Here is a 13,000-nt window from a genome sequence, read left to right as displayed (position 1 = left end):
GGCGACACGGCCGTGTTTAAGGACGGCAGCTACTGGATCCGGGGCCGCACGTCCGTGGACATCATCAAGAGTGGTGGCTACAAGGTCAGCGCCCTGGAGGTAGAGCGGCTGCTGCTGACACACCCCAGCATCACGGGTACGTGGCCCCTGGCCCGTGGCAGGGCCTCCAACAGCGAGCAGGGTCCAGACCTGATCCTCTGGCAGCATTCCAGATGTGCTTCCGTCTGTGTTTGACTGTCGACAGAACCGGACCAGGTGACCCACCCTTGGGGCACACACAGGAGGGGTCCCTCTGCCTGCCATCCGTGCGCCCCCCACCTCTGTACCGCGGCTGGGGTCCCGGCCTGAGCGGGCTGCTGCTGGTCGGCTCAGCAGCACCGTCTTGCTCACGGTGGCCGTGGGCTGAGCATCCCGGTTGTGCCAGAGTGGCCACCGGTGGTTGCTGGTCCAGGAAGTGTGGACCCCACCCAGACCTGCCCCTGACCTCAGGTCACAGGCTGAGGACCCTGGGGATGGCAGGGGCCCCCCCACGTGGCTCACGGGTTGTCCCCAGCCCTGGGGCAGTGCAGGGAGGGCAGAGACGCAGGAAAGCCAGCCCCCACCCTGAGCTCCAGCCGGGAGACCCGTGGGGACCGGGCCTCGCCCCGTCCCCGGGAGGACCAGCCATGCTGGCCCCATGCTCCCCTCTGGGTGCGTCCCCAGCCTGCGGCAATCAGCACAACATTCTTTCTGTCCACAGATGTGGCTGTGATTGGAGTTCCAGACATGACTTGGGGCCAGCGGCTCACTGCAGTGGTGACCCTTCAGGAGGGACACTCGCTGTCCCACAGGGAGCTCAAAGAGTGGGCAAGGTAGGGGCAGGCCGGGGAATTCATGGGGCTGGAGGAAGGGACAGGTTGGGGGTGGACTGTCCCGGGGTGGGGGGAGGCAGGCAGAGTCTCGGGTCTTGCCATCATCCATCTCAGGGTCGGGGGGTTGCCTGGAAGGCCAGGTGATACATTACATTCCCGAGGCTGCCCCCAACACACACAGGGCCGCAGGGAAGCTTTATAACGGTTACCGGGGAGACAGAGCTGGGACCACGGGGTGGGAGCCCCACCCATGGGACAGGGTGCAGGGTCCTCCCCCGGCTTCAGAAGGAATCCAAAGGCAGAGAGCCTCCCGTCCTGCCCCCTCACCCACCCACCCTGTGCTGAACGTGGCCGTTGGGAGCTGGGGCCACGGTGCTCCCCTCGCCTGTGCCCCCACCGCAGGCCTGTCCCCTCACCATGCGTCCCCGCGCGCTCACCTTCACCTTACCCTAGACCGTCCCCAGAGCCTCTGTGCCCACGTGCCATGGCCCCAGGGCTTTCTCTGCGTGCCGACACGCACAGTCCCCCTTCCCTGTGCCTGTCGTGCCCCACGGTCAGTCACGCCAGAGGCCGGGGGACAGACAGCGTGGTCACAGCCCCGAGCTCAGAAAGGAAGCTGTTAGTAATGTCCCCCAAATTCTTTATTTCCAATCTGAGAAGTTTCTCCTTCCTCTGCCTGCTCCCTGCACCCCCTTCCTTCCCAACTTGCCTCCCTCCTCAGCACTAAAGATATTTTTGGCTCGTCCAACATGATTTCACAACAGCAGGAGCCCCTCATTTCATGAAGGGGCAGCACAGCTGGGCGATTAGCTTCCCCTGGATTTGCAGAATCACACTTGGAGCAGGGTGTTCAACAAAGGAGAAAATTCTAGTCGTCGTTGCAGCTTCAGTTAAACGCCACACACCCTGTGCTGAGCTCTCCGCCCGAGAGAGTCGGGGTCCGCTCTCAGGAGCCGCGTGCGCACCTGTCAGGCTTGTGACCGAGGCCGCGGGAAGACCTGAGGCGGGGGCTTTGCGCTTGGGGTGGGGGTGGGGGGCACCCCTGGGAGGTCAGGGCAGGCAGCCCACCCGCCGTCCGCAGGACTGTCGCACAGTGAGGCCAGCGTCCAGGCCTCTGTGTCCTCAAGCTGGGCCATCACTGGGTGGGGACGCTGAGGCCACGCAGCCCACGCAGGCCAGGTCGGACTCTGGATCCTCACTCTGCCTCTCCGGACATGGCTCTTAGGGAACGTGCTCTCCCTCCTTGTCACCTCTGCGCTCCCGTGGTTTTCCTTTCTCAAGATTCCTCCCTCAGTCTATGCTCCTCGGGCCAGAGCCAGTGTCCCCTTGAGGGGGTGAGCGTGGCCTGGAGTAGGGCAACAGCGCCACCTTTGCGGGACCCAGGACACGGCCCACCCACTGCCCTTCTGTGCCCCAGATACCAAGTTGGAAAGGGACGTGGGATTTACACACCAGGGAAGAATCCAGGATCCGTGCTCTTGACCCACAATTGATGTCTGATGAGACCACAGAGGAGTGGTGGGCTTTGGCTTAGTGTTCATCCTCACTTTGTGCCTGCCATGCCTTCTCCCGGGAGGACACCTCCTCCGTGGACCATGTTTCCCCAGAAGCCTGCTTTTTCACACCAGCTCAACTTGGCCTTGAGGCGAGTCTAAACGCATGGGGTCCACCGTGCAAACACGTCCCGGGCAGAGTCGTCAGGCCCCCGCGTCCACGGCCTGCTGTTCTTGGAAATGCCGGGGCCCCCAGCCGTCCTTCCTAACACTTCTACATCGTTTCTAACTTCTGTGGCTTTTGTTCCTTTTTTCAAAAGTGGCTGCTAAGTTAGGGTTCATAACGCCCTGCTCTCACATACCACCGTCTGCACCCCGACCCGGGCCCCGGCGACACCCTCTACTGCTCTCGCTCCACACTGTTAGCACGGCTGACCCTTGAGCAGACTGACCTGCTCACCGAGAACAGTCGATCGAACGTAGTTTGTACGTTGTGCGTATCGTGTCTCGTGTTCTTGTGCGGCAAGGTAAGCTGCAGCAAAGAAAAGGGGAAGAAAATCACAAGGGAGACCAAACACATTTTCAGTCCTCTGCCGCGTTTATCCAAAAACCCACATAGAAGTGGATTCATGCGACTCAAACTGGTGTTGTTCAAGAGTCAGCTGTATTTCTGTTCAAGGGTCGTCTCTCCGAGAGGGTCCAGTCCCCAGGAGACGACGCGTGTCCCAGCCTGCCCCCGGGCGCGGGCTCCTCGGCAGCCTCCCGCTCGTCTCTGCTGCCGGTCTGCTCCCGTGGGGACTGTCTGCGTCTCTGTCTGAAATGCCTTGAACTTGGTCTTCATTCTTGAGGGTGCTTTCTCTGGATGATGGGCAACCATGCTCCATGGCCTGCTCACCTGGCCGCCCAGCACCGGGAGCGGCCGGCGCCTCGGGCCTCCCTCTCTGGGCCCTGGCACCAGCCTGCTGCTGGCTGGCCGCAGGGGAAGCAGGCGTGGGGAGAGCCGCCCACACACCCCTGAGACATGGGGCTGGGGTGCTCAGAGGGGTGCGTTCCTTGATCGGGCCTCAGGGGCTCGCTGCCCCGCCATGCCGCCAGAGTCCCTTGCACAGTCCTGGTGGCTTGTTCCAGCAAAGCCCAGCCCAGTCCTACCCTTGTGGGCTGCCAGCTGTCTCTCACAGCTGCCAGGACCGTAGGTGGGGCACCCTCTCCCCTCACAAGCCTTCACCTGCACCCCCAGCTGCCCCGTGCTGGCCTGCGGCTGGCTGCTTTCAGCACGAGCCGCCCCAAGGTGATGGTGCGTTCAGTGGGGTGTCACGAGCTCACCACGATACCTCCGCAGTGGCTGAGCTTGCCACCACAGCTTGCAGGCCAGAGGGCCACACACGGCCTCCTGGCCCCGGGCACACCCCTGCCTGGTGGCACGCTATGCTCTCCTTACAAAGGGGATGTGGCCCCATGTGCGGCTGTCGGAGGGCAAGGGGCAGGTGGCTTGGACAGGGCCTCAGGAGAGAAGCAGTGCCTGCTGCCCAAGGAGGAGTTTCTGAGTAGAGCCTGTGGGTGGCAGGACCCGTCCACGTGGCCCCTCACGGGAGAACGCACCATCTAATGGGGGCTCCTCGTGGGAGTGCGGGACGCAGGGCAGCTCTCGGACCCACAGACCAGCCCCTCCCACTGCTTATCACAGGGCTCTGCCCGGAGCGCGGCCCCAGCCCACGTGGCCGTGGCTGCCATGCCCAGGGCTCTGCAAGGGTCCCCTGGCCCTACCCACCTGCCTGCTCCACCCATCTGGCTGTGGCCTGCTGTCGTGACAGCGAGCCGAGAGTGGGACCTGCTCCTCCCGGCTCTGGGAGGCCTGGCCCTGAGGAGGGTTTGTCCTCTGCCCACGGGTGGGCCTGGAACATGGGCCGCAGCATCTCCGGGTTCGCAGTCACAGCAGAGACGCCCTCCCGGGGCAGGCACCAGATATGGTTGGGCTTTGGGCCCTGGGGGACCGGGCTGCCTGTCCCATGGGGAGGGGGCCGTCCGGGCCCCAAGTTCCTGCCGCTCAGACCCTGCTTGTCTCCACAGGGGCGTCCTGGCCCCGTATGCTGTGCCCTCGGAGTTCCTGCTGGTGGAGGAGATCCCGCGGAACCAGATGGGGAAGATCAACAAGAGGGACCTCGTCAGGCAGTTCTACCCGGGCGACCAGGGTGCCCCTAGGCCAGGCACCAGTGAGCTGGCATCCTCTGTAAACTAGAGCCCTACCTCAGAGGGGACCGAGCTGGGGCCTTGCAGGTGCTCCTCCCGTGTTTCAGAGCTGACACAGATCTGCCGCCGACCTCATGCTCTGCAGCAGCTTGCTGTGTTTGCGGACCTAAGCTCTGAGTCGCCGCGCAGAGGCCCGCCCGCTCCCACGTGTCACCTTGGGATTGCGTGGTCACTGCCATGGGCTTCTTCCCAAAAAGGCCATACCGTGTAGACTGCCTCCAACAGACAAGACACTGTCTCTCACCTCCAGGCAACACGGACGGACAGACTTTCAGTCTTTGCCACGGTGCTGGATGTGAAATAGGATCTCTTTATTTTAATTTGCATTCCCCTAGTTGCTGCTTAGGTGGAATATTTTGAATACATTTACTGACCATTTGAGGTTTTGTTCTGTGAATTCCCTGTTCGTGTTCTTTGCCTATTTCCTATTTGGTTGGTAATTTTCTTGATTACGTCTTGGTTATGTGGCTTGCCTTTTATTTTGTTTAATGGTATCTATTGATGTGAAGAATTTTAAATTTTAATGTGTTTAAATGCATTAATCTTTTTTATGGTTTGTTTTTCTTTTCTAAAAAATCCTTTCTTAGGGCGCCTGGGTGGCTCAGTTGGTTAAGCGACTGCCTTCGGCTCAGGTCATGATCCTGGAGTCCCGGGATCGAGTCCCGCATCGGGCTCCCTGCTCGGCAGGGAGTCTGCTTCTCCCTCTGACCCTCCCCGCTCTCATGTGCTCTCTCTTTCTCACTCTCATTCTCTCTCAAATGAATGAATAAAATCTTTAAAAAATAATAAAAATTAAAAACGCTTTCCTACCCCAAGTTCTTAAATACATTTTCCCATATGTTTGTCTAAAGTTACAAAGCTTTGCTTTGTTCCTGTAAGCCCTTAATTCATTGGAAATTATTTTCACACGTCATGTGAAAGGCCCTGATTTTTTCCGTGTGGAATGGCTGGTGTTTCCATCTGTCCACGGAACTCACGTGGCCTCCGCTCTGCCCCGCACCCAGGTGTGCCAGGTCCAGGCTGTGCCCGAACTCCGCCCTGTCCCTAAGCTGCGGCTCTGCTCCCACGTACTTCTTCAGGAGAGTCTTGGCTGTTCTTGGCCCTCTGCTCTTCCATCTGAATTTTAAGACCAGCTTTAAGTTCCTTTAAAAAAAAAAAAAAAAACCTTATTGGAGAGGTCCCCGGGGGCTCAGTCAGTCAAGCGCCTGACTGAGCTCAGCTTGCGGTCTCAGGGTGGTGGGATCGAGCCCCGCGTCGGGCTCTGTGTTCAGCTCAGAGTCTGCGTGAGATTCTCTGTCCCTCTGCCCCCCTCCACTTGTGCATTGTGCACACACTCTCAAATGAATAAAATCTGTTTTTTAAGATTTTTTACTTATTTATTTGAGGGAGAGAAACAGAGATAGTGAGAGAGAAGGAGAGGAAGAAGCAGACTCCCCTGCAGGGAGCCCGATGCGGGACTTGTCATGCCCTATCCCTCACAGCACTGCGCGTCTCCCTGGTTGATGTTCCCGGAGTTTGTCTGTGTACCTTTTCCTTCTGTTCGCTCATCCTCACCGTGGTTTCTTTTGCGCTGGTAACGTCCGCCGTCACCCTCCTCTCCTGCCTCCTGGGGGCTGCCTGAGGCCCTCTCCTCGCGGCTTCGGCTGGGCCCCCCGGCCGGCTGCCGTCGGCTTGTTCCTGTAAATACGTCCCGGGGCTTAGGTGTCATCACGCTTTGTTACGTGGCACTTCTGGTTCCAAACTGTGGTCGTGTCTACTTTGACTTAATCTCTTCATCCATGAGTTACTTGGGAGCACCTGTCAGTCCCCCATGTTCCGCCTGCTCTCCCAGCATCCCGAGCGCACAGGCCTGTGGGCCCAGCTCTTAGAAACCCAAGGTGCCTTTCGTGCCCCGTACGTGGCCAAGTATTGAACACGTGACAGTGTGGTCGCCTCGGGATCACCTTGGGGTCACCCTTGTCCCCCAGGAAGCGGCCCGTTAAAATCTCCACATGACGGACTTGTTCGTCTTTCCTTTGTGTCTCTCAACACTATGTTCTTTGGCCCATTTATTCACGATTATTATAAATTTTTGGTGAATTGTTGGTTAGCAGTTCTATCCCTATTCATGTTTTTTCCTTCAGTTTTCTTTTTCTGAGAAATCTTGCTCTTCCCCTGTCGGGGGTGTGTGTTCAGACCACTTGTCCTGGTGCCGTGACTTCGCTGTCCATGTGGTTTCAGGTGTGTCTTCTGTGACAAGCGGAGCCCACGCCTGTAAATCCAGTGGATAATCCGTCATTTAGTCGCTGAATTTAGTCCATTTATTGTGATGATTGATGAATTTATTTCTACAATCTCAATTTGCATTTTCTGCCTACCACCTTACGGATTTTTGGTTTGTTTTGCCTTCTTTTTTGTTGTTTTAATGACCTTCTCTATTTTTTTTCTCGTTGCTTATTTGGAAATTGTAAATTAAATTTCTGGGGTGCCTGTCTGGCTCCGTTGGTGGAGCGTGCCACTCTTGATCTCAGGGTCATGAGTTCGAGCTCCATGTTGGGCATGGAGATGACTTAAAATAATAAATAAGTAAATAAGTAAATAAATAAGTAAATACTGAATTTCTGTTGAGTACCCTTAAATTTTCAAAAGCAGACTATAACACTTGTAGTTCTTTTTCCAGCCAAGTTTATAGTTGTAGAGTATGTGGACCCTGTGGCCGGCATGTAAGCTTCCTCCCTGCCCCGCTATGATCCTGATACCTGCCTCTAGAGTTTCAGCCTTGTTTTGCTTTGGAAACAAAATTAATAGGCTTTGTTTTTACAGTCAGTGGATAAATTTAGTGACATTTTCTCAATTTGGAGGCTCAGAAAATTTCCTTGAAATAAATAATGCTCTACGACTGTTGTTTTTTAAGCATCTCTGAGGTCAGCCCGCTTCGCCTCCACGTATCTGAGTGTTTTGTCCTCACTCTTAAATGACGGGCTGCCTGGTTATGGGAAGACACTTCTCTGCGCCTCAGCTTCTGGCACCTTGGGCCTCCATGTCTTCCGAGGTCATGGGCCCTTTTTTTTCTGGTGCTGTTAAGGTTTTCTTTGTCCTTGACATTATGGTGCATGTCCACAATGGAGACCCCCGGCAAGTGTGAGCATCGCTCAGATGAGCAGCTCTGGCTCCTATGTCCTCCCTGTTGCTGGAGAGCCCCGCGGACAGAGATGCTCCTCTTTAGGCAGAGACCTACACTGGAGTGCACTCGGCTCACCTGCACTGGGGTCACTAAAGTCAGCCCCACTTCTGTGCAGAGAGGAGCCAAGCCGGACCCTCAGCACCCTAGCTGACATGCCCAGAGCTCAGCAGAGGCCTCGGTTTATCTTGTTGAGGCAGCTCGTGGGGCAAGCTCTCTAGAGGGTTCTGAATCTTGCTTCTCTCAATAGCCACAGACCTTGGGCCACCACCCATGGCTTCGTTCCAGGCAGGAACGGAGCCACTGGCCAGGGAGAGGCCGAGGACAGGGTCAGCCTCCAGGTGAAGGCACGTCTGCCCACAGGCCGTCCACCCACGTTTAGACCATCCCCCGAAGGGGAGAGAGTCACAGGAGACTCGGCACTTCTGCAAAGTCGTAATCTGCATCTGTGGAAGTCCCCTCCTTACGCACCTGGGGCCGAGGCCTATGTGTAGATGTGGTCACTCGTTAAACTTAACTAGTCCGGGTACGGTCCTGCCCCCAAGAGACTCACTCACGGGGATGAGGTACTAGACCCTGGCTGGCCACATCCCTCCTTGCCTGGGGAGGGCAGGACACCTGCAGTGGGGCAGAGTAGTGGCCTGAAATGAAACCTGGGGCCTCTCTGGAACCGAGGAAGGTGCTGGGAGTAAGCCAGGTGCCCAGTTTAGAGCCCCGAGGGCCTGGGGCAGGGGCGGGATCACAGGAGGGCCAGAAGGGCCAAAGGACAGGAGGTGCGTGCTAGCTTGGGGATGCTGAGTATGGGAGTTGGAGGAGGAGGAGTCTGGAATGTTCTAGGGTTTCCAGCTCAGCAGCCTGAATGGAGAGTACAGGGGAGGAACCGGTGGGATGTGGAGAGGGGAGGGTGAGCGTGAACTGACCATTGGGCAAGCCTGGACATCCACCAGAGCCTCCGAGTGAGGGGAGCCGGGGTCGGGGTACTTCTCCTGTACAGATGCACACAGGCCCCCACATCTGGGAGAGAGCAGGGGGCATTGGCACCACGGAGAACGGCTGAAACGTGCTGACTCTCTCCAAGAGGCAGGGAGGCCACTCACCGGGTGTGGCCCCGGCCTCTTGCCCAGCAGCCTGCAATCCTGGGCGTGGTGGGGGCTCCCGTGCCAGGCACCCCCTCTTGCACCAACCTGGCCCTTCTGCCCCGAGTCCATCCGTCTGGAGGAGAAGTTCCGATGGGAAGGGCCGTGGCCCCGCATCTGTCTCGTAGGCCCTGTCACTGGCGTGGGAAATTCCTGCCCATCGGCACAGCCCCTGCGGCCGCACTGCCCGCATGAGCCCCCAGCTCCAGAGGCCCCCAAACGAAGGGCGAGATGAAACGTGCCAGCAGACCACAGGGACCCTGTTCCCACGGCGGGTTTCATCTGAATGATCGTCCATGTGATTCATCCAGTTGTTGGGATTCTCCACTCCCGCATTTGTCACCAGTCCACTCATATTGACCGGAGGACGGTGGTGCCAGGGCTGGCTGAGTGGACTGGGCTGGGGGGCCGCGGGGGCGGTGCTGACTGGGCTGGCTCAGCGACCCCCTCCCCGCCCTCCTCTCTCCCACCCGGACTGAGGAGGGGCCGACAGGCAGCTCTGCTGGCAGCTTCTCGGGGCCGCGTGCACAGAAGGCTGAGATAGATGAGGGGGGACGGGTGACCACCGGGACTTGGGCACGGCCTGCAGCCCCGCAGGGAGCCCACAGGGCCCAGGGGACGGCCCCGCCTCCCTGCCTCCCCGGCCAGGAAGGACCAGCCATTAGGTGTCCTCATTGGCCTGGAGCTCATCCCTCCAGCTTCTTGCAGGTGGGGACCCTCTGCAGCCCGGGGCCTGCACTCAGGGCCCCCGCGAACTGGCCAGGAAACAGACTCACTGAGGCAACTCCGAAGAAATGGGGCTTAACCTCAGGCTCCTCGAGACCCCGATGGGTGCACCCTCCAGGTCCCTCCTTGAGGACGTCCCCTCTGCTCCCTGCTCCCTGTGCCAAAACCAGGCCAATTACCCCCAGCGCCACCGGGCACAGACCACCAGCCAGGCCATCTGGGGGTGAAGACATTGGGGAAGGAGGCCCAGCCTGGTGCACCTGCCCTGAGAAGCGTCTCACACTGCCTTGCCCCCCATGCGCTTCACCAGGCGTCTCTGGCCTGCACTCCCCGTCCTGGCCTCCCACGCCTTCCTGCCCAGATCAGAGGGCACCTGCCCACACCATCCCCTCTCCTGGGTCCTCAGCACTGAGACTGAATGAGCAGAATTGGGGGGGCTACTCACCTGCCCTAGGGTCTTGGGGAGCATGGGCCCCCCGGCCTGTCTTGGTGAGTTTTTATTGGAGTGAGTTTTTCCATAAAACCTGACCTTCTGCAAACAGCTTACAAATTCCTTTAAAACTTGACCATCTGCATCTGGTGATCTCTTTTCTCTGGCCTGTCTCTGTGCCCCCATCACTGTGACCAGGGTGTTCCCCTGAGCACTCCTGGGCTGACCTCTGGAGCTAGGGGCTCTGGTGGGTAACAGAGGCCATGCCCCAGAGCCCTTGCTGGGCTGGCTGCCCCAGCACATTCAGGCCAGCCACAGGGAGGAGTCCAGGCTCCTATGGCCGCCACCAGGCAAAACCTCAGACAAGCTGCTCTGGGCCCAGCCAGGGGTGGGTGAGGGGCTGGCAGCCCAAGGCCATCTCTGGGGTGGACATGGCAGGAATCTGCGCTGACCCTATGGCCCGCATTCCCTCATCCCTCCTGGGAGAGCAAGAAGGCCGAGGACTCCATGCTGGGGTCCCTTTGCCCTGGGAGGGGTGAGGGGATGCAGGGTCACCTTGGGGCTCCATTTCCAGAGAAGCCTGGGGGAGGGACAGGCGTGTCCAGCGTGGGGGCGAGAAGGACCCATCACCGCACCCACCTGGCCCCTGAGCGCAGAGCTGGGACGAGCTGTGGGCCAGAAGTGGGAGGACCAGCCCGCTCTCCCCGCCACCTCGGCCAGGGCATCCCTGGATCCACACTGCCCCCTGCTGGTGCCAGGGGTGGCAGGAGCCGCGAGCACACCAGGCCTCCCTGGCCACCCTGACCCACCCCCACCAGGCCCTAGGGCTGATTATCACCTAAAGGACACAGGAAACCGCGTCCAGGGGCCCGGGCCGCTCCCTGGCCGGAATCTGCATGGTCGTATTGGAGCTGCAGGGCAGGGGGCTGCTGGGCAGGGCAGGACCGCAGCCCCAGCGGCTGGGGGCTTGGAGGCCCGGACAGCCCTGGAGGGAGACCAGGAGTGAGGGCCCGTGGGGCGCCCTGCCCGCCCCCCAGCCTCTCTTCCGTCTGCTGTCTGTGGCCATCCGTCTGTGGTTTTTGAGCATCCAAGACTGTAAACACAGTTTGGGAGTGGCCACTCGGTGTGTGTTTGGGGGATTGTCATTGGCCTTCTGAACAAAGACAAGCCCCCCTCCAAACCTGACGGCCTCCGTCTGCAGTGCATCCTGTGGCCACCAGAGGGCAGGCGCGGCCTGGGTCAGCCGGGGACACGCTGCCCTCCCCAGGCCAGCCCCGCCTAGCCCGCCCTGGAGCCTCTCCTCCAGGCCCCGTGCCCCAGGCACCACCCCTGCTGCCGTCCCTTCTGACAACACTCAACGGATGGGAACCCCCGGCAGGGCCCCACTCCCCGTCCAGGCCACCGGGGCTGGTCAGGGCTTGAGGAGCCCCCCACACTCTGCACCCAGTTGCCAACCTTTGCCCGGCTCCTTGAGGACTCCCCGTTATGCTGTTCCACCATGTTCCACTTTAGGATTTGTTGGTGCTTTCAGACTCCCCTGGGAGGGCAGCCCCACCAGAACTTTCTCAGCACTGAAGCCCTGGAGCCTGGGGCGTGGGAACAGAAAGGGGTCACGGGGGCAGCCTCTCTCCTGACCCCCAGCCCAGGCCCCACTGCTGAAGGGTTGGCCTGGGCTCCGGACCCACCTGTCACCTTGGCCTCCTGCAGACTCCCTGTTCCTGCCTCTAAAGTGAGGGGCCCCAAGAGACCACCGCATGCGGGGTGGGAGCGGCGCCTGGGAGCATGTCACCGTCGTCATACACAGCTGCCCCCCAGGGGTCGCCACGCAGATGACCACAGGCTCCCAGGGCATGTCCACCAGGAACCCGCCCTGTGCCCAGGCCCACACCTGGTGTCAGCTCACCTCCTTCCCTCAGCACCTCCAGACCCCTCCCCTCTGTGCCCACCCTCCGCGGCAGCCTGAGCCCCAGGTGGGCAGGTGCCCCTCAGTGCAGCCCTAGGGGCTGTGTTCGCACCGGGCCGTGTTTTCGGCAAAATGGATCTGTACACCACAGGAACCCCTGCCGGGCTGTGGGCGGTGTAGACGTGGCAGCAGTCCCCTCGCAGGAAGCAAGGCAGACGCTCAGTGCGTATGAGCGGGGACGGGCAAGTCACTCTGCCCCTGAGACCTGGTCTGTCCCCCAGAGCAAGCTCCCCACACCCTTGGCGGCTGGAAGGACATCTTCAGGTCGGGCGTCCCAGTGGGCTCCCAAGTGTTGCGCTCCTGGTCACAGAACAGAAGGCCAAAGCCAAGGTGTTGGCTGCTGGAGGCAGAGGAGGCACCCCCAGAGGGGTGCTGCCCGGGGGCGGGGCATGGGAGCGGCCCTGGCCTTTGCCGGGGTTCTGGTCATGGGTCGAGGAGAAGATATGGCTCCCCAAGGGCGACCAAACGCCAAGGGCCCCACCCGAAGGGGCTGTGCAGAGCTGTGGGAAGGGGAGCGACCCAGGGTGGGGGGTCAGAGCTGCAGACATGGGGTGCAGAAGACAGAGAGTCCAGAGGGTAAGATACCCCACGCCTGTGGGAAAACTAGAGGGCTCTTCTGGAGGGGCCAGTGCCCCTTTAGGAAGGAGAGTGAACTGGCCCTTTGGCCAGAGGTGCACCAGCCCTGGACAAGACCTCCATGCTCGTGGAACCCAACCCCCTCCCTTGGAGAGAAGGGGAAACCGAGGGTGGTGCAGAGAGCAACATGGCAAGGCCTCAAGCTAGGACTGGAACCCAGGAGTAGGGCCACCCCCTCCCTGCCCCTGGGGGGGATGGGCAGGAAGGATTGCTCACCAGCCTGGGGACCACACCCCTTCCCAGCAGCCCTTCCCTGCACCTGGGACTCACCAGTGACCAGACCTAGCTTACCCTCCCCCCTCCCCCAGAGATTGTTGGGGGGGGAGGCAATTGGCCAAGAGCAACGTGGAGGAAGGGC

General features: G+C 60.0%; 1 protein-coding gene across 9 annotated transcripts in view; it reads left to right on the top strand.

Moving 5' to 3' along the window:
- The window catches only part of ACSF3 (acyl-CoA synthetase family member 3), a 50,801-nt gene extending 45,661 nt beyond the window's left edge, over positions 1–5,140 (top strand). For 7 of the 9 annotated variants that reach the window (XM_064581225.1, XM_064581222.1, XM_064581224.1 and 4 more), the window contains 3 exons: positions 2–136; positions 740–851; positions 4,412–5,140. In XM_064581225.1, coding sequence (XP_064437295.1) covers positions 2–136; positions 740–851; positions 4,412–4,580 — 416 coding nt within the window. In that variant the 3' untranslated portion in view covers positions 4,581–5,140. The other 2 variants (XM_064581228.1, XM_064581229.1) reach the window with 2 other exon arrangements.
- Positions 5,141–13,000: the final 7,860 nt, after the last annotated feature.

The sequence above is a fragment of the Mirounga angustirostris genome, unplaced genomic scaffold, assembly GCF_029215605.1.
Source record: "Mirounga angustirostris isolate CCGP_5_RB_7025 unplaced genomic scaffold, mMirAng1.0.hap1 SCAF_16, whole genome shotgun sequence".
In the NCBI taxonomy this organism is placed as follows: domain Eukaryota; kingdom Metazoa; phylum Chordata; class Mammalia; order Carnivora; family Phocidae; genus Mirounga; species Mirounga angustirostris.
The sequence above is the reverse complement of the archived record's forward strand: the minus strand, read 5'-3'. Positions and strand labels throughout refer to the sequence as shown.